The following is a 22,523-nucleotide window of genomic DNA, read 5'->3' as shown; positions in this document are numbered from 1 at the left end:
GTATTGATGTTTTACATTATTTTTTTAATTGAGCCTTTGAAGTTGTGTGTGTGTTTTACACTTACAGCACATTTCCACATTTCAATTTGTAGTAGTCACATTTCAGTTCCCAAAAGCCCCACCTGGTTAGTGGCTACTATGTTGGATAGAGCAGGCCTCAGTGTTTATTACTTCCACAGTACCCAACACATAGTAAATATTGAGGACAATACAAGACAATCACTAAATGTAGCACTTGCCACATATCTCATTCAAAGTTCTTTGACTGTTAGTAATAGAACCCCACATGGACTTGCTTTAAGAATTTTAAAAAAGAAATAATTACAAAGGTACAGAATTGACTCACGGATGCGAGGACAAAACTTCGCAGTTGATCCTCAGGAAAGCCCTCTGAAACTATCTCACTCCACACCCTTCTACAGCCAAAGTAGTGAGGGCAGGCTTCATGAAGGAGATAATTCCAGAATTTGTACCATAAAGAACGGTTATGACCGGAAAACTGGAAAAATGTAGAAGTGGGTGTAAAGGAAAAACTCACTTTTCCTGTGTGTTTCTCCTTTGCTCTCACACTACTATTACACTCCCAACACCTCTCACACCAGATGTGTGGGATTTTTTCCACAGCAAGCAATTCTCTGTGACATCAGCTGAGTGTCCTGTAATTCGATTTGATTCTGACACTAACTGGAGTTAGTGCAGACCCCATAGGTTGAGGAGACTGCCCCCCACTTTAGATGCCAATCGCAAGTAGTAGGCCCCCAGGTTACTCATAACTTCTGTCTGACTTGGTTACAAACCAGAGGTTCTTATGACCCCTCCGCTTGGAGTCAATTATTTGCTAGAACAGCTGACAGAACTCAGGGAAACACTTACTTACGTTTACCAGTTTATTATATGATAAAGGATATGATAAAGGATACAGAAGAACAGCCACATGAAAAGATTCATAAGGTGAGGTCTGGAAGGGTCCCAAGCGCAGGAGCTTCTGTCCCTGTGGAGTTGGGGCGCACCACCCTCCTGACATGTAGATGTGTTCACCAACCCAGAAGTTCCTTGAACCCCATACGTTTGGGATTTTTATGGAGGCTTCATGACGTAGGCATGATCAATCATTAACTCAATCTCCAGCCCCTCTCCCTTTCCTGAAGGATCTGAAGGACTGGGGGTTGGGCTGAAAGTTCTAAGCTTCTAATCATGGTTTGGTCTTTCTGATGACCGACCCCCGTCCAGGAGTCCACTAAGCAATGTCTCATTAGAACAAAAGACTCTCCTATTACTTAGGAAATTCCAAAAGATTTAGGAGCTCTGTGCCAGGAACCAGGAATATACCAACACATATATTCTCTACTATTTCACAGTGGGCTACTAAGAAAGCATAGCATATAGAGGCAATCAAATGAAGAGCTGGCTAGAGTTGAGGGATAGCGTTAGAAAGCAGTGGGAGAAAAGAACATAGATTAAACTATGAGGTAGAGAACCTGCAGGCCAAAGGATCAAGATTTAACTGCCCCTGAAAGCTATGGTTTACTTTCTTAAGAGAGTAAAATGTGAAGTAACTGTTGGGAAGCCTAACTTCACAGGAAGAGTAGTAATAGAAGTAGTAAGAGTAAGAATAGTAACCGAAAAGAGAAAGATATGAGGGAAAAGATACATTGTTTCTTGTGGATCATATGAAATAAATGTCAAGAAACATCATAGAATGATATGTTTTAATAAATTGGTTTTTGAGTATATGAAGATTACATTCTCTATAGTACATATTTTTTATCATTCTTTTTTAGAGGCAATCATCAAAAACTGCCTCAGATATTTGCCAAATAGAACACGCTAAAGATAATTTAAACTAAAGAACCATTGTTCTTTTCCTGAATCCTCTTTTCAACATTGTGTACAAGTGTCTTTCTTTTTTGGTCAGACTTCTTGTTTATTTTTCACTCATTTATTTGTCTTTCACTAAAGGAAGTTCATGAAATAGCTCCTGCTTTGAGGTCTTCGCTCCCTTCCACCCACATCCTCTGATTCCACTCTAGTGCCCGCATCTCTTGTCCTCTGGATGGGACCGGGTCCTCAATCTCTGATAGGCCATTATTTCTGCTTTGGTGCTGGATGCGCAGAGATCATCCTTCATTGCAAGATTTCTTGGTGGGGGGAATGTTAATATGTGGGAGAAGACTGATTTAAAAGAGAGGAGTGGTATCACGTCCTGAGTTCTAGCAGATGCTTGAAACCATCCCAGTGGACTGGATTCTCAAATATCTGGGGTTTTATTATAGGGATAAAAAAGATGCTGATAAGAATCAGCAATGCACTCATGTCTATCTACTACATTAGTGAAAATAACATTGCAAAATCAAATTTCCATGCTTCACAGACAACTATGGTTTAATCAATGCTTGTTTTTGTGAGTTTATTTTTTTAAGGATTTAGCTGATTTCTAAATATTCACTTGATTTTCATTCTGTATCTTTTTTCTTTGTAGATATGGTAAATATATAATGAATAATTTGTTTTCTATGGAGTTTGGAGGAAGACATCAAGGGGTGTTAGATTGTATTATATTATCTAGTACCTTAAAAATTAAAAGCAAAATAAACACATTCTTGAATTTTAAATAGTACAATCATTTCTTCTTGATATTAGTATTTTAAGTCTTCTGAAAACCTTTCTCTGGGAAAAAAAATGCCCGTACATCTTAAAACATTATCCCTCAGTAACTTGCCTAAAGGTAAAACATGAAATAAAACAAAGGAAGGACAAAATACATTATTAAAAAGCAAATGGTGCCAAGGGGAGGCTTACACCTAGAGGAGCGGCAAGCCTCATGAAATAGCTGAGACATCGACAACATATTTATAACAATGGGCACTGGGTGTCAAGGGAACAGATTTTACAGGAACACACAGCTCTTGTGTTCTTATTGTCTGGTGGTCAATATTTAAGTAAAGCTAGGTTGGCTTGCTCCTCAAAATGAATACTTTAAAAGGAGTGATGTAGAAGGAAAATTTCTTGAGATGATTCTATGTGGGGATTTAACTTTGGCATCTCTTTCTGTAACATTTCTCTCCGATAGTAGATAGCGAGCATTTTGCCATGAGCACCTCACCAAAATGATCACGTAGACAGGTTTGGGATTATTATAAAGTCTCTGAGATCGAATCTGGATATTAAAGATAATGAATTTAACTTTTTAAGGCCATACTGATAAAATTTAATCTTTTGTATAAGTTAGTTACTTTTTAATGAAACTTCAAACAAGCCCAGTAGAGGACTAGCCAGGATTTCCATTTTTTAGATAACTTCCTTTATAGTTTACACTTGTGATTTGTTTTACAAAGATTTCTAACTTTTAAAATACTAATTCACTTTTTTGGTTCTGCATTTTTTTCTTCTAGTATAAGTATGAATTAATAAGTAATTTACCTCAATATTAAATATGATGGGTATTTTAAATATCAGAATTAAGCTACCTTGAAAATTTGTCTGAAAATTTAAATAAGCATAAGATATAATTAAACAAGAATTCTATGGATGTAAAGATTAATAGTCTTTTTTTTTTAATGTACATATTTGGTATATCTTAGGTTAAGAACTCTTTTAAAATAATGTAATTAAACATAACTAAAGTATACTATTTGTCATTAATAAAAGAGTAACCTATTTTTTATTGATTAAATATCACTGTATTGATAATTTTCAACAATCTCAGACAGCCAGAATCTCCCAATAAGTATGTAATTCCAATTTGAAAGAATGTTTCACTTTTTCAGACAATCATAGCGCTACTAATGAGTCAGTGATTTATAAGATGATGATGTAGGGGCCAAAAAGAACTAATTTTCTTAAATTGTTAAACATGGAAAGAATATGCTTTGCTTTATGTTGCTATTATCTGTAATTCCCTTTTTTAGACAATTAAATTAATGATCTTTTCTAACGTGATCAAATCCAACCTAATAATTACCTAAAAGTTAATTCATGTCTAAATCATTATCTCAGACTAATTAAGTGGCTAATAAAAAATAATATGCAATTAATTAATGGTGGCATATCAACATTTTAACTTCTAAATAAGCAAATCAATTTTGTCACTACACAACATATGCCAGTCACATTTCTAGACTGCGCAAGAAAACTTCATAGTCTGATTAAGATGCAGTTATGCAAAAAGTTTTAAAACATTATTTAACTTTATAGAATGAATTCGAATGGTATTATTCATGCCAGTTATATACTAAACTTATTTTTCTAAAATCTGATTGAAATGTTTCTCCCAAAATAAACTAAATTGCAGAAACGTAAATTAGTATTAAATTTACCCCATTGTCTTTTAAAATTGTTTGACCATTTAAAAAAAACCATCTCCATTGCTTTAAATATAAAATTATTTTGGTGATTGCCTTTTTCATTGTTTAAACCAGTGAGAGTGATTATATACTTAAAAACAGAAAGAGAGAAAAAAGGACTTTCCCATTTCTAAAATAATTCCTTAGGAAATGAAGATTTAGCAGGAGAGTTGATTATTCTTCTCTATAGTTTTTCTTTGTATATAAATTAATGTTAGAAATTTGAATTTCCTTTTCTTCTCCACAAACACAAATTATTCCATGTTTTCGTTCTTTAAAAGTACTTTATTATTTGATATCTGAGATAAACAAAATAACGCATGAAGTATACATCTAAGAACTGGATACTATAGATGATGAGGTTTCTACCTTTAGACTTTCCCCATCCCATCCCTTGATTCCTGTCAGAGGTAACTAATACACTGAATTTTATTTCTTTCCAATATATATATCATGTTGTAGGACATATTTGGAGATTTTTCACTTAATGTGTTATGCTTCTCAGTTTCATCAGTGCTTTTGTGTAGTTATAGTTCATTCAGTTTCACTGCTGTGTAGTATATTTGTGAACATACATATTTTAATCTATTCTACTATTGATAGATATTTGCTTTGCTTTTGATTTAAGATTTTTCTGCATTCATTTTTAAACATCTTAATATGTATGCTTATTTTATTAATCTCTACCCTTTCTACTTTACTAACATATGCATAAGACAATACATTTTCCTTTAAGTGTTATTTTAACAGCATCCCACAAGCTTTTATATATAGTATTTTCATTATCATTCAGTTTTAAATATTGCTTAATTCCACTATAATTAATTCTTTAACTAGTATATTACGTGGAAGTTTTAGAACTTACTTTTAAATTTCCAAACCTATGGGAATTATAAAGATTATCCTCTTTTAACCAACTTCTAACTTAATTGTGTAGTGGTCAGAGAAAATGGTCTCCTCTGTGAAATATGTTGAGCTCTTATTTATTTATATTATTATATATTTATATTATTTGTTTTAATAAATATTTCATATTTACTCTCATTGAGAATAATGTGTTTTCTAATGGTTGAAAGCATGATTCTATATCACTCAGTCAAGCTTAATTTGTTTATGCATTTTGAGCATCCTGTCTCTTCATTAATTTTTTGAATATTTGAAGTATCAATAATTGAATAAACTATATTTAAATCTCCTACTATGATGGAAAATTATCAGCTTATCCCTGTAGTTTTATCAATTTTTATGTTAGGAGCTGTTGTATAAGTTTATAGAAGTTTAAATTAATTACATCTTTCTGGTGAATATTTGAACATTTATCTTTATATAATAATTTATATATTCCATATAATAATTTTTAAGTGTAGTATGTCTGATATTATTATAATTATCCCAACTTTGTTTTGGCTAGTATTATATCAGATTTTTTTTACAAACCTTTACTTTATGCCCTTAGGTGGCATTATGTTTTAGATACATCTTTAGTAAATAAAGTTAAAATTTTTTACTTTATCCAGTATAGTAAACTTTACTTTTAATCTAGTGAATTTAGACTGCTTACATTTGTTGTGATTATTAATATTTTAGATCTAGTTCTTACCATCTTACTTGCTACTTTATTTTTCTCATGCTCTCTCAATGCTTCTTTATATTCTTTCTTGTCTTTTATAAATTGAGAGCTTTTCCTTTTTAAATGTGTTTTTATTATTCTGTTTTTGAACCTCTATTGGTCTGGAAATAGTACACACAATATCTATTACTTTAGTGGTTACCCTTGACGTTTTACTATGCACTCTTAACAAAGAATAAAATGACTGTAAAACACCCTCTTCTAAACAAGAGAAAGATGTTAAAACAGTTAAATTTCATCAAATCTAATTCTTATTTATATGCTAATTTTGTTCAATATATTTAGTTCTAACCTTTAAAAACATCTGAATGTCAGGTTCTATTAGTATTATTTTTTTCAGTCAATTTGTATCTATCGTTACCTACATGTTTACGTTTCCTTGCTTACCATTTCTTTTGCATTTCTGTTTTGCCATCGTCCTTCTTCCAGGAGCACCTTCTTTAGAAGTGCCTTGAGCAATGAACTATTGGTGAAAAACATTCTCAGTTTTTATTTATCTGACAATGTCTTTAAATCATCCTCATTCCTGAAAGCCTTTTACTGGGCACATGATCTAGGTCACCAGTCATGCGTGTTGACTACTTTCACTACGTTATTCCACTGTATTGTTTTCTATTCCTCCGTTGAGGTGGGGAATTCTGTTATCAGGTGAATTGTCATTCCTTCCTACATGATGTATCTTTTCTCTCTGGCTTCTTTAAATATTTTCTCTTTGCCTTGGATCTACTGCAGTTTCACTATAGTTGGAGTAAGAGCTTGGAGTAAGAGCTTCTTTTTATTGGGAAATGCTTCCAGGACACAGGGATTCATTTTTTTTCTTTTACCAATTTGGGACATTCATAGCCATTATTTCTTCAAATATTGTCTCTTCTTCATTCTTTTCTGCTGATTAGGAATATGTTAGGTATGCACTTTCCTTTTACTCTTCAACATGTCTCTCAAATTTTTCATCTCCTTGTTTCTCTATGCTATATTTAGTGTAATTTGATCAGTTTTAACATACATTCACTAATTATTTCTTCAGCTCTATATAATGTTATTTAACTCATCCAATGAGTTTTATGTAATTTGTTTTTATTGTAATAGTTATTTTTCAGATCTTATTGGTTATTTTTATAATCTCCTATTGCTTGCCCTTATTAATGAATTTATATTTTATTTCTTAAAACATTTCATATATATGTTAAAGTTTGAGGATGAAAATTTCAATATCTGAAGTACTTTGTGATATAAATTTGTTGTTTGTTGTTTCTTCATTCACTCATGATGGTCTTTTTTTTTCCCATATTTGGAATTTTGAACGTGAGCTCGTATTTTTTTCTTTCTCTCACTTTGATCTGATCTTATCTTTCTCTATCTCTACTCTCCCTGTCCTGCTACACTTGTATTCCACTCCTAGCAGTTTCTTACCGTTTGTGGGGTCCTGACCTGGAAGTCAGCCCAGCCTCATCAGTTTCCCGAGGTCATAGGGTACCTGGGAGCACGAGCGCTCAGACCTCGTGGTGAGCCCTATATGCTCACCTGCCATTGAACTAGGCAAATTCTCTCCCAGTTTCAGCTGCTGATCTCAAGTTATCCTGACTCACTTTCCAGAAAATATCTATTGACTGTTTGGGGGGTCTCTATCTTCGGGTCTCTTAGACTCCACATTGCTCCTCTCTGCTTCCTCTTCTAGAGACACTAATACCTGGTGGGGTTTTGACTATTCGTTTATCCCAATCCACATGTATTTTAGGTTCATTTCATTTTGTTATAAATAATGTCCATGGGTCTTTCTGACTATCTATTTTTATGGGGGTATTTGAAGGAGATTTAAATACTGTGTTGCTGCTATCTTCTCAGAATCCCCGGAAACAGTTATACTTTCATCCCTCCATCCCTGACATAATAAGGGATCTCAGTCTATGCACCTCCGCTTTGCTCCTTGCATGCTTAGTTTTTGAGGTCCAGTTTTAATATGATCACTTGTCCTCAGGGTGAACTCACCTTTCATGTATCAGCAGGTTTTTTTTTTTTTTCCCTCGTGGGGAAGGAGGGAGGATTCTGTTTGGAGACTTCCTTTACCTCCTCTGAGCCCAGCACTGCAACAAAAGTGTGATTCTGTAGTTGTTGTCTACCATTTAATCGGAAGTGTTAGTGTCCAATAGTTGTTTTTGATATCAGTCACAAATCTTGTTTTTACCAAGATTCATATCTTACTTTTCTATATTAAAAAGCAAAATATCTGATGTTGTAGTTCTAGGCAATTGCATAAAACTAAGTTCGTTAAAACTTTAGAGAGTCCTTAATCATAGCTTCCCAAATTTACTCTGCTTTGGAACAAAACCATCCTTAGTCAATACGTATAGGCCAAAACCTTTGAAAGTTGTAATGTATAAATTAAATCTCATTTATAATGTAATCTTATTTATAATCAAATCTCATTTGTAATGTAAATGTATAAATTAAAACATATATATATAGTTTTATAAAATAACTGACTTCTTTTTTGCTGGAGGTCCCTTGCTGGGATGAAATAATGTTGGAGATCACTTGCTGGAATGGAAGGTTGATGGATATTAACAGCAATGTAGTTTTTGTTAAAAACAAATTAGCACAAAATTCATGATAGAAATACAAAGCGCACCGTAAGATTTGGATGATAACAGGGAAACTGGCTTCAGATGGACCTGGTTCCAATCTGACTCAAAAGATTAGGTAAATTGCTTAATGTCTTTGTGCTCAGTAGCCTTATTTTAAAAATGTGAATTCTAATAATAATATTAACTCATTGAAATTTTGGGCAGATTAAGTAAGATAAAATAGTTGAGTGTATAAGTGATTGGTGCACAATAAGTGTTTATTAATTAGTAGTCTATGAGGATGATGATGATGATGGTGATGGCATGATAATGGGTTACATCCCTACTCAAGGATAGATTTTACTTCTTAAGCTTTTGTGTCAAAATGGGTAAAACAACGAGATAAAATGAAAATAAAACAGAACATCTCACTTATTTTTGAGTGGATTTAAAACAATCCCATTTTTTTAGAACAAGGGTGATTAAATTCATGCAGATTTTGTTTCAGGAGAAAAAATATGGAACAATTACTTTTGGCTGAAGCCTTCTCAATAGGTATCAGCTGCTTTGCTCACCCCCTTTGATCACTGCTTTTGCTAGACTCCTGAGAAAGTCTATGTGTAAGGCACATTCGGTGAAATGTTTCTCACTGTTCATTATTAGTCTTTCAGTACCAGCAATGTGTCCTCATTCATTTATTGGTAATGTTAAGTTGTTCTGACATTTCCCTAAGGACAGTCATGTCTTATCCTCGGAGTGACAGGACAGACACTCAGAAAGGATTGCGTGCGTTTATTCAACACCCTTGGCTTCACTGTGTGCAAAATTCCAAATGTGAACTGTCTCTGCATACTTTATTACTCCCTGAGATCAATTGCAAGAATCTGTGGATATTGCTCACAGCAATAGCAGTTAATTTTCTTTAAAGCTCATGATCATTTTAAATAATAGCATGTATAGAGGAACTTTTTACACCTTAGAGCTAAAATAAACTGGCTGTCAACAGTTGTTTTGAACTACCTTGGATTCTTAGGATTTCTTGAAAAAAATGTAAACTCTTAGAATGTAATATTCCATCAAACTATTTACACATAAGCCGGCAGATCAGTTGAGAAAATAATTTGGAACTTGCGGTATTTCTGCAGACACAAAGTGATGCAGTGAATTAGATAAAGTAAGAGGAGTGAGAAAGAATACAAAAATCTGTGCTGAGTTGCTTTTGTGTCTGTGCCTAAGGATCCCAGATGTATACCTATGAGTATTTCTTGAAACTGCACAGATCAGAATAGACTGCTAGTAGAAATAAACATGCAGTAACTGCTGGCACACACACATGCATTATTTAGGTAGTTTTTATTTATTTATCGTGTTTGCGAAGAGTATGCAGAGCAGACTGGACACTACACGGAAAAATTTTATCTTTAAAAATAAGAAAAATAAAATCAACAATCTATGCCATCAGTGTGGATTCTTTAAAATTTTCCTTCTCTCCAAGTTACAATCTCTTTTAATCTTTCCCATGATTTTACCCACCACTACCCTCCCACACTCACGTGAAGAAACATTGCTTCTCCCAAGATTTATCACTCCAAGTCCCTCCTTGTCTCCATCCCTTCCTTGCTCCCTCAATCAGGCACCTTCAGTTCTCACTCTAAGAGATCCTCCTCCCTCCGGCTGCAGATACCTTTATACTATTTCCTCCTACAATATTTCTCTTACCCTTTCTGCTTCCAAAGTTGTTGTACTTTTGCTCTGCTTTCATTCACAACCACACTTCTGAAATAAGTCTCCACCAATTCTTCACCACCTCTTCAGGCTTTCACTCCTTGCAACCTGAATATTACTGCTGACACTCTCCTCAAATAGCTCACTTAAAACCCGACACAGACCTCTGGATTGCAAAGCTTGATTATCTTTTCTCACTTCACTCCCTTCCCAACCTCTCTTGTGCATTCTACATTGTTTCTCTCCCTTCCTTTTTGAAAGGTTTTCTTCTCTTGGCTTTTATAATATCAGATTGTTTTTTTGCTGAGTATATTTTCTCAGTATTGGACTTCTGTTGCTTTTTTCCAAAGGTTTAATTCTTCGATCCTGAGCTCTCTTTCCTACTCTTCTGCACTCTTCCTCAGTGGGACCATCCAACCTTGCTATCTATCTCTTTGTGGATAAGACCCCAAATTTGTTCTGAAGCCTAACCTACCTTCTCTGCTCGGGTCCCACATTTTCAACTCCCACCTTCGCCTATTGCCTGCACAAGTTTACAGCTGACCTTCCTATCTTACCCTCTTCTTTCATTCATCCCTCCACCCCCAGCAAATCCCAAAGGGAAATCCTCCTATTGCCACTGGATGTCCACTCATTAGTCACTTACACATAAAACTTGCAATTCTGCTTTGATTATTCACTATTCCTTGTCTCTGGCCCTAATTCAGTCCAGTCATGTTGGCTTTTACTATTTCTCCTCTGAACCATTGCAGTCATTCATCATTGGACACATTCTGATGGCTGTCATTATTGCTTTTCATTTCTACTAATAAATAAAGATTTCCAAAACTTCAGATTGGTTAGGCCATTTATACAATAAATGTTCAATATTTCTTCATGACAAATCGAGAATAAATTCTACATTTCTTAGCCTGAGGGTCTAAAGCCTCTTTGATCCAGGCTTAAACTACATTTTATATCTTTTTTCTATAATCATTGTCTATACCTATCACCCATTCCAACCCAATTCAAATTTCTACATTCCTAATATTCTTGCATCCTAAACTTTGATCCTGTCATTCTCTTTTCCTGGAATGTTCTTCCCACCTCTGACTATATGATACTTCAAAGTCCATCTCCAGTGGGATAGCTTCCAAAAAATTTCTTTGATCTCCATAGGGAGAAGTGACCATTCCTCCCTTGAAAACTTCTGGCATTTATTTTGACAATTGTCACATACTACCTTGAGGCCCATAGTATCTTATATCTGTTTGGATACTTGTCCACTTTCTCTATTTAACTGCAAATTACTTCCAGGTAGTATTGTATTTCCTTTTGGTGCTTCCAAGGCATACAGTAAAGTGCCTTGAAAGTAAAGATAAAATAGTTCAGTTAAAAGCATGTGGGTCTAGAAGTTGAGGAAAATTAGCTTTGTACCTTTTTCTAACTCTTTTTAAAATGTGTAGCTTGAGGGAGGTTCTTTTTTAAATCCCGTGTGTCTCAATGTTCTCTTGTAAAATAGAGATTTTTCTATTTCATAGGTGTATTGTGAGGCTTAAGTGAAAACATATGTAAAGTAACTAGTAGATTACCTGACACAGAAAAACAGCTTGTTGTAGTTATGATTGTTGTTATTGCTGAAAGAGTAGCTGTTTCTTAAATGACAGTAACTATTTCTAAAATTACATGAAAATTTCAAGGTAATCTTCACTTTGACTGTAAAACCAGACTGAATTATTTTTAGAAGTCTGTTTTAATTTTGACATTTTTATGTTCTAAACACACAGGACACATCAGAAAATACACATAGTGAATTACACCCTTTAAATGGAGAATAAACAGAGATTCCAACGACCTTTGAAAAACACCGTGAATATAAGTTTCTAATTAATTATGTTGCATATATATGATAGTGGTGTTAAATCTATTCCAATCATCCAAATTTACGAGGGATAGTTTGAATATAGTTAAATTTAAAAAAGAGAGAGATGTTGATATCTAACTCTGATATCTCAAAATTTCACATTCATTGTATATTTTAATTCAGTTTAAAATTTTTCTTCTAATGCAAAATTAGCATTAGTTAATTGGCAAATGATTGATACCGTATGTAATAATTTTTCCATACAATGTATAAGGTCAGGTCGAAATACAGCCAAGCTTTTCCTCTGTAATAATTTTATTTTGAAGAATCCAGTTTTGCTTTTTGTAGTTGCTTATATCTTACATTGTTTTGCTTATGTTCTATGTCAGAGACACAAGACAAATTTCCTCTTGAGAGGTAACATTTACTTTCTTGTTTTCTCAAATACTTTGACCGGCCATTGGTTTAAATACCTAGTGAACTTACTTTTTTTAATAATTACTCTTCCTTTCGACAAGTTTATGTTCAATTATTTCCTTTTATAATTTGTTGGCCATTTCATGGAAATAGAATTCTTCATCTAGAGTAGCATTTCTCAATGTATACTGTCTGTGGATCTCTGGGGTCTCTAAAATTTTTTCAGGTGATCTGAAACACTTTACATAATAATACTAAGCCACCATTTACCTTTTTCACTCTCATTTTTTCTTGAGTGTACAGTAGAATTCTCCAGAGACTAAATGAGATGGAAGAACATCATTGCTCTGACAACTAGGGGAACGTAGGCTTGCATATTCTTGTGTTTAAAAAATATCTAATTTCTATTACATCAATTTGTCAATAGATGTAATCCATAAAAACAAAAGTTCATTGAGGTCCTTAACACTTTTTAAGATTGTAAAGGGTTTCTGTAACCAAAAATTTTGAGAACCACCACCATTGATAGTAAGAAATGGAACCAAGATAAGATCACTCCTTGAGAATGATAAATCTGTAATTTTTAGTGTAAAAATTGCTAATTCCTATATAAAGTCCATGTATTTAAAAATATATGTAATTATACATCACATCTATCATTGGTACTAAAGCTAGACTCCACATTTCTTCATATCCCTGGAATTCCTCTCAGCCAAATTTTAATTGCAGTGCATATTGATGCTATACATGTGCAATCTCCTTAATGCCAACATATGGGCTGCTTAAGTTGTATCTGTCTTCAACCACATAGAGCCAAGGCTACCCTTGACTCCATGCAGACAAAGATTTATCACCTGAACCTTCCTGAAGTCCCATCTTGCTCTGGCTTTCTTTTTGATCCATGGCTGGAAATCAGGCTGGGAGCTTAGCAAAAACTTTCAGGCAAAAGGCAAAGAGAATTTCTGATTTTTTCAGGGCATTACACTTTATCACAATAACACATATATATGTATTTTTAAGTGTTGGAACAGACGCTTATGTGAGATGAGGCACATTGTGGAATTGGGACAGAGGAGAAATTCCCTCAGTTAATGAGAAGATACAAACACTACTTGAAAATATAAAATCTAGGCCTCTCTATCATGATCATCTTATTGTTTTCATAAGCTAATAGCTATTTAAGAACTCCTGTGTCTGTAGCTAAAATTCAATAAGTATAAAAGAATTATACAAAAGCCAGACCTTGACGTCAACATGTTTAAAAGATCAAAATGATAGCCAGATAAGACCTCCCATTGTTCATGACTCTGTTATAGTGGAGACACCTGCTTTAGAAGGGAGAATGGATTCACTGATGTTTGTGGTTTCTTTGGAATCTAAGTTTTTGTGTAAGTGAAGGAGGGAGTCTACAATTTGCATGTCAAGATAATACATTTTTATTCTTCATTGTTTGGAATATGATTGCCTAAATTACTTATAGTGGTTAGGCAAACAGAACAGATACTATGCTTTCCTTCTTCATTGTCATTATCATTTTCAAAGATGACTAAGTAACTCTTCTGTTCATCCCCACTGAGGAGGACAGATTGTTGTAAGAACAGAGGGACACACTTAGAGAGACACTGCTTCATCTTTGTTGTGCGCAAGCGCATGGCTCATGCATAACTTGACTCTGTCCAAGCTTGCCGGCAGATACGTGTCAGGCAATATAATGCATAGGTTCTGGAATCATAAAGAATTTGGTTTAGAAGGCCATCCTAAAGAGGTGGAATTTCGTAGTGGTTAACAACACAATCTCTGGAACCCCAGTGCCTGAGTCTGCTTCCCAGTTTCCCCACTCACTAGCTCTGGGAACTTGAGCCTCTAGCCTTTGATTGTCCCACCTGTAAAATGGGAATAGTAATGGTACACTCTTCATAGATTTGCTGAGGTGATAAAACGTGTTACTATTTGTAAAGTGCTTAGAATAGTAGCTGGGGGGCCGGCCCGGTGGCGCAAGCGGTTAAGTGCGCGCGCTCTGCTGTGGCGGCCCGGGGTTCGCTGGTCCGGATCCCGGGCGTGCACCGACGCACTGCTTGGCAAGCCATGCTGTGGCGGCGTCCCATATAAAGTGGAGGAAGATGGGCACAGATGTTAGCCCAGGGCCGTCTTCCTCAGCAAAAAAAGAGGAGGATTGGCGGATGTTAGCACAGGGCTGATCTCCTCACAAAAAAAAAAAAAGAATAGTAGCTGGCACATAACAGATGTACTATTTGTGAAATAAATATAAATCCTCATTCAGTGGCTCTGATCCAGGCAGGTTGGGCTCCATGCTGTAGCCCTGCTACTCACTTGTTCTGTGACCTTGGGCAGCACTTAACCCCTCTCTGCTCTATCTGTACAAAAGATTTAAAAATAAGACCACCTACCTCACTGAGGTATTGTCAAATTGAATGTGCTAACACATATGAAATAACTTAATAGAGCCCAGCAGGTGGTAAGTGCTGAGAAATATTAACTATTGCCATCATTAAAAGCGATTTCTCAACTCATCCAGTTTTGCCCATTCACTCGATGTATATCACTTCTAAACTTTTCCAGACATCTCTCCTTCTCTGTCTTGCTTCCTACTAGACATTTGCAATTTCATGATCAGTCAACACCACAATTGAACTCACAGAAAATGAAACTTTTCATGATCCCCAGCTGATAAGTGTCTCTAGGATTTCCTTATTGCTGGGAATGGCGCCACCATCTTCCTCCAAACTCAGATAACACATTGTACTATCCCTTATTATATTAATCTCTTGCACTCACATGTACTCAATTGTATTTAACTCTACATATAAAGCATCATTTACACTCAACTCCTTCAGTGACTCCTAGTTGCAGAAATCATTGTTTCTATGCTGACTATGAAAATGCACTCCCAATTTCTTTCTCTGAATCCATTCTCTCATATTCCAGTCATTATTTTTACAAAGTACATCTAAAATATTATTTTTCTCTTGAACCACCTTCACTTGCTGTGGCATTAAGTAGAGACTACTCTGCCTGACGTATAAGACCTTCCACATGACAGTCTTATCCAAGCTTTCCGGATGTTGTTCTCCTGCCCTCCTCAACATTCCCTGTGCTCCTTGAATACACTTTATCCTTTGCTGTAGCTAATCTTTCTTCATATGGTTGCCTTCACTTTAAACTTGCCATCTCGTTGGGTCAAAATCACCTCTATATTATAGGGCCCGTGCCAAATGAGACTTCCTTCACAAAACATTTTCCTGACTGCCTCTCCGCAAAAAGCAAGTGACTCCTTAAAATTTCATTGGCATATTTTGATACTTCTTTTATGATAACAACTGTACCTTTTCAGAGTCAAGTATTTGTTTTATCCAAACCACCACTCACCCAATCAAGGCACGCTTTATAAGAATAAATGGACCGCAGGGCCTTATTCCTTTTTTGTATTCTGAGCAGTGACAATTACAGTGAATTATTCCTAGTGCAGTAAATTTCTGTTACTGTTAAGTTGCTTACACAGAGACTCCATCTCCATAGCAACTGCCCTCGGCTTGCATTTATCTCCCTGTTCTCTGTTCTCCTGGTTAGCCTTCGCAATTGACGTGTGACTCAGTTCCTGACAGCTTTTTCACTTCTAGCTAGTTTACTCTGGATCAGAATACAGAAATTGGGAAAGAGGAGAAGACGTTTTTATTCTACGCATATTTATTTTCCCAAGGGTAACAAACAGATTTAGAGAATTGCTGTCTTAGTTTTACGTGTGCTATAATCTACAGAAACGAAATATATATTCCTTGTGTATGAAGACCTTGCATCATTTTCATTTTGCAAACATTTTCCATAGACATTAGCAGATTCTTATTACACAATTAAAATATAGTTATTATTTGATTCATCTAAGAACTCTGAAATCATTTTTAAAATATATGTTAAGTTACTTCAAGATATCATGTAACCATACATACCATTCCTTACTTATGGCTGTTGATCAGGCAGTTTAAGACTATGGTCATTTAATCCCATATTTAATTAAGTTAAGCCTGTATTTAAATATTTTTAAACTAATCAGGTTGAAACTTTAATAATTTACCACGAAGTAAAATGCTAGTAATTTTGTTCTTTTCCTCATTTTCTTCTTTTACATAATAACATCCCTTCCTGAAGGTCTCATTTCTTTTCTGTTAGAGAAAATTTGCATACTGACCTATTTTACCCCTTTTCTATTTATTTGTGAACAGCTCATATGCAAAATCTGAATAAATAATACAAAACTGATCCTTGTTCAGATCATAACAAGTGCCAAAATGTTGATATGAAAATTTAAAGATTATTTAATTATATTGTGTTGGAATTATCTCTGACATAAAATTACTCCCACATTATTCCACTGTGAACATTTAAGTAGAATGCACAGAAGACCAAGCGACACGCATAATGCACGTTGAGAGTCATTGTTTATGTATTTAAGCTTTAGTTCATCTTTTAATGTCTTTTAATTGCATTTACAATTGTCAAAAGTCAGTTTGCTAATAAATATGTGGTGGATATTTTCCTCTTGATCTACCTTGTCTATGTGAATCCATTTATCTCAAATTCCCTAAACTTCAAAAGTGATGGTGGTTTGGGGAAGGGGTTTTAGGAGTCAGAGGAGGAGGAGCATGTTTGAAGGAGTCACTGTGGGCCCTCCTTGCCTTAGCCGGCCTACTGACCACAGTCCTACACGATATCCGTTCCCTCCCCACCGTCTTTCCAAGTCAGAGAAGTTGCCTTATTTGTCAGAAAGCTTGTTTGTAAGACACTGGATTCTGAGTTTATAGATTAAGAGATCTTGTGACTCTTAAAAACCTTTAAATACAATATTTCATTTTTGGGTAATCTAGCAAAATGAACCATGAATTGATGCGTCCTTTCTTTACTCTCTAGGAGAAGCTTCTGAAGATGTACCAGTTTCAAAGAAAGCTAAAGGTGAGCTTATTATCTTCAGTTCACTTATGAGTTTTCTCTCAAGGCTGTAATATTTTGTCTGTCTGTTTTATTTAACTATTCTTGAGCAGTCCTCAGCTTTTCCTAAGAAATGTTTAGATGGTAGGCTTATTTTTTAAACAAACAAATTTTTTACATTATTTGGAAAAATATACATATATTTTCATATATTGAAGGCACTTGTTGGACACTGATTTATTAACAAGTAATTATTAGATGTGTTTATTGGCCAATTTGTTTACAAGAGCAATATTTCAAAATTATCTTTTCTTCAAGGACGGGGGATGTTTTTTGACAGGAAGAAGACCACATAAATGTTCAAATATGAGGGTGATGTATTTTTATTAAGAAGAATTGTGGTAACTCACCTATACTGGCAGAAATAGCATAGAGAAGAAAAGGAAGGAAGGAGGGAATGAAGGAAGGAAAATCTCAAACCTCAGAAAAATCTGCTACAATCAGATGCGTGATCTTGAGCAAGTCTTTCTAGGACTGAGTTTCTTCACTTGTATTGTAAGGGTTTCAACTAATTTGATGTTTTTTGTTTTTTCCTGAAGAGTTTCGTGGCTTTTTAGTTTGGCTTGTTATACATTTAGATATTTTCTATTCTACTTCCAAACTTGCCTGTGGACAATAAGAGTTTTCCTAAGAGTTGTTCTTGCCATCAAAATATAAGTTCCATGGCAATGCTAGAATTAATTAACAATGTAGAAAATATTGCTTTGGTAAAAGACACAAGGGAATGGGTACCTGAGTCTTATGAAATGATTTACACTTGTATTCAGATACTTTTTTGAATACTGAATTTTTAGATTTTTTTAAAAAATTAATTATTAATAACAACAACTATTAATATGTTTTTGACTTCTAGACCATTGCTTTCCAAACTATTTTATACATGAATCAGCTGGCAATCTTGTTAAAATGAAATGTCTGGGTTGGGGACTAAATGCTGCATTAATATCAATCTCCCAAGTGATGCTGAAACTAGTAGAACATGGATCAAACTTTGAGAAGAAAGCTTCTTGAACTCTTTAGAATTTGATGAAATCTAAAGCCTAGCTTTCGATGAAATACACACATATATGCACATACGCACATACACTCACATCTTCTTAACATTTCAGGGTTTTATAGGAAACCCCCCCCAAAAGCCCATCTATGGACACCAGTTAAGAACTTCTAGCATAGAGAAAGGGGTTCAAATGGATAGCTTCAAATTATCCATCACTAGGCATCACATGGTGTGTTTCACTACAGCAAAATAGTCCTTGAGTCAGATGAGAAAAGGAAAAGATACAAGATACCAGTCTGCTGCTCTTCTGTCATGGCAAGGACGATAACTAAAAATCATGTCCCTCAAAATTTAGAATTATTTTGACTAAAATGTTCATCTTGTGGCCAGATTCCACCCTGACCGTATGATAATTCTGAGTATGAAAGTAACCCTTCTAAGAAAGGGATGTGTGTCAGCTTGCCCTCATCCATCGACATCCAACACATCAGGAATAGTTTTCCTGTTTGAACAATTGTCTGTAGCATGCACATTCTTTTCTTTCACTGGCTTCTCTTCTATCACTGGCTCTTACCTATTAAATTTTATAGTGAAAAATTGAAACTCTGAATAAGAACCTAGAGTATATTATAAGGAGGGCAATAGCTCCTGTTTCTTTCATATTGTACTCCTGTTTGGACCTTTTGAGTCCCCTACGTATTTGTGTAATAGCTGTGAATGTACAAGTTATTTACTTTCATATTTTTGTATCCACTAGAAGAAGCTGAAGATGTGTCTCCCACAAAGAAGCAAAAAAGTAAGTTTATAATTAGATTAAAACTACTAAGTCATTCTATATTAAAGATGGTACATACAAATCGAAACTTTAGACTATCTTAAGAAGACCAGTATTAGAAGAAAAAGATTTTTAGCACTGACATGAAGAATAACATTAAAGGAGGTCATTTATATTTCAAAGAGAAGTTCGTCACTTTTTGTGTCAGGCAAGAGGTACGTATTTGGAGGAATTACAAAGTGATGATTGAAGTGGCGTTTATGGCAAACCATTCTACACAGCTCTGATCTGAGCGCTCTTCCTGAATCTGTGCTTAAATGTATGTTCCTGTCTGCTTTATAATAAGACAGCTGAAGTGATATGCTGAACTCTTTTATATCAAAAAGAAAAAATGTAGAAATAGGTCTCAGCAAGTCAATTGCTCAAAATCTCACTTCTAAGATTGAAACTTCTTTTTGATTTTTCTAGATAAATGGCAGACTCTTAATATTCTGTCTTTGGAATTGTTGATTTTAGAGTGTGATCAATGTTCGTATGCAGTTACAAAATTCAATGTCCAAGATTCTCATTATTCCTGTACTTCCAAATTAGACATTTTTCTTCCAATGGTAAAGCTATACATTTTGGATTCACATATGCATTAAAGTCATTGCTGGACAGACTAAAGGGAGCAATTTTTGAAATAGATATAACTGGAGTTTATTTCATATAATGCTTTTAAAGTAAAGGACAGATGTTTATCTGAGCAAATGATGTCAATAATGTTTTCTGGGTTCTGCAGTGCTTCTTAAATGTATTTCTGCAGGAAATTACCAAAATGCCCTGTACCATAGCGAATGCCTCCTACTCTGTATTAAGACTTGATTCACCGAACAAATATTAAGTGCCTACTGTGTTCCAAGCCCTGCTTTAGATGCTGGAACTACTGCAGCAGATAAGAGAGATACTCATTATGACCCTTCATATAATCAGATTGTGAGATGTATAGGGAAATAAGCAGTCTTAACAATACTTGGACTTTCTATGCCAGGTCATTTTTATTATCATTTATTAAGGGCTTATCATGTGCAGGAACAATTTCAAGTGTTTCACATGTATTAACTTATTTAATTTCCACAACATTTCTATGAGGTTTTTGTGGTCTTAATTTTACATGTAAGGAATCCAGGACACAACGAGGTTTAGTAACTTGCCAGTTGTTGCCAAGGCTACCTGGCTGCAGAACCCATGTCCATACCCACTGTACTATGCCTCTGTTTCTGCTCGTATTCTGCTTGTTTTAATAAATCATCATGCTCTATTCCTTAGGCCCCATCAGTTTCTTCCAATGTGTCTACTTGGATGGATACAATGGCTATGGATTTCAGTTTCCTGTCACACCTGCACACTACCCTGGAGAGAGCTCTGGCCAACCACGTTCTCCAGGACAGAAGCAACAAGGACAATAAACACACATGCACGGCCCTTACAAGTGCTTTAAGACTGAAAATATGATCTTCTGTTTGTCCACAGTGGCATAGGCAATTGAAATCAAGTAATTATTTAAAATAATTTTCAAATATTTTCTTTGAAAATATTTTACTCTTCTGCCTGGTGTAGAGAGAAAGAGTGGGCAAAGGGATTGAATGATAAGCAAACATGTTGAAGGGCCTAGTGCTCAAGAATCTGTTATTTGTGTTTGTTGCTGAGTGTGATGCTTATATTTTTCTATTTCCACTCACTGTAGGGCTGTTCACAAATTAATTTAAATTTTACTTAATAATAGTCTTTTAAATGTCATTGACACAATTATAAAATGTAGTTCTTGGCTTCAATTAGATATTTAATTTAAATGAAAACACAAACTATGCTTTAAGTTTAAAGGATACAGGAGCTTATATAAAAGCTACTCTTTTGCATCATGTGGGTATCTAAACTCAATTTACCCAATAAGCTGATGTTTAATAGTTTCATCTTATGTCTGTTTCTATTTTAGTTGTGGCTATGCTCTAAGAATAGGTAACAGTTGCACCAAAGAGTGTTATAAGCTCCTTGTGATGCTCTTTTAGAGCTCAAAATATCTCTGAACTTTAGACATAATAAGATGGAGTAGAAATGTTTGATGAATGTTATCTCTAAGATTTGTCTTGAATTACAATTAGGACATTCACTCCAGTGGAAATATATGATCCAATTAAGCAGGTCTGGTGAACTGTTTGTTTAAAATATAAGCAAATGAGATGTAGAATTTTCAGATTTCTCCAGACCGTGCCCTAAAGAAAATATCACCTGGGTGAAGTTTTAGATCAATCACTAAATTTGGGTGACAGATGCAAAAGTATTTTCTTTTCACTTTAACAGGATCCTTTTGTGGAGTCAGTAGATTTTCTTTCCCAAAAAGGAGAATATGAATGTCATCAAAGTTGAAGGCATACATTTTAACCATAAGTGCTTTATGAGACGTCTTACTTATTTTTTAAGCAATTGGTTATCAGTGCCAATGAGATGGATGACAATCTTTAACTTACTTGACACATCACTGGGAATGACAATTATGGTTTTGTCAGCCTTTTGTCTCCCAGTGATAGAAACACTTGTGTTCTTTACCACATTTTTCTATCAACTCTAAAAGTCACGCCACTGTGACCTTTATCATGTTTACAGTTGCAACTCAACTTATAACAAATTAACTCAGGAAATGAGTTGCATTATCTTTTCTTGCATTATAATTATCTTCAGCAAGGTCTGAGGTAGCCAGAGCCAATACTAGCCAAGTGATTTATTTTCAAGGACTGCAACTAAATTCTTTAGGTCCTGTTTTACTAAAAAAAAATCATTAGGCTAGGGCGTCAGTAACATGTTAATTATTAATAATGGATTTTCAATGACTTTCGTGAAAGAAGTTGGTCTCGGCCACAGGCTGCTGGACCTAATTCACATCACAAAAGCCAATGTTACAATGAACCAAGATTAATGACACTCCTAATGCGGGGGCGCTGGAAGTGTATAATTCAGGACTGACCAGATGGCGCCATCTTGCAAAGCCCCTTCGTGTAGCAATGGAAACTTGTGGGTAGGACAGAGAAAGTTTGCTTTTACAAACTGCTCAACTGCTCCTCCAGCTTATCCAATTTAGTAAGTAGAGGAATAGAGAGCAAATATGATAGTTTTTTTTTTTTTTAATTTCATAGAAAAGAATGGTTTCTCCATTACTTCTTCCATTCAATGACTATTTGTTGAGTATTTACTCTT

General features: G+C 34.8%; 1 protein-coding gene across 1 annotated transcript in view; it reads left to right on the top strand.

The window, feature by feature from the left end:
* The window catches only part of TRDN (triadin), a 330,560-nt gene extending 309,820 nt beyond the window's left edge, over positions 1-20,740 (top strand). The window contains exons 39-41 of the mRNA XM_087443768.1: positions 17,443-17,484; positions 19,275-19,313; positions 20,601-20,740. Of these exons, the coding sequence (XP_087299894.1) occupies positions 17,443-17,484; positions 19,275-19,313; positions 20,601-20,740 (221 nt within the window). The remainder of the gene's footprint in view (positions 1-17,442; positions 17,485-19,274; positions 19,314-20,600) is intronic.
* Positions 20,741-22,523: the final 1,783 nt, after the last annotated feature.

Source organism: Ceratotherium simum, chromosome 19 (assembly GCF_057802395.1).
Source record: "Ceratotherium simum simum isolate JZ-2026a chromosome 19, ASM5780239v1, whole genome shotgun sequence".
NCBI lineage: Eukaryota > Metazoa > Chordata > Mammalia > Perissodactyla > Rhinocerotidae > Ceratotherium > Ceratotherium simum.
The sequence above is the reverse complement of the archived record's forward strand: the minus strand, read 5'-3'. Positions and strand labels throughout refer to the sequence as shown.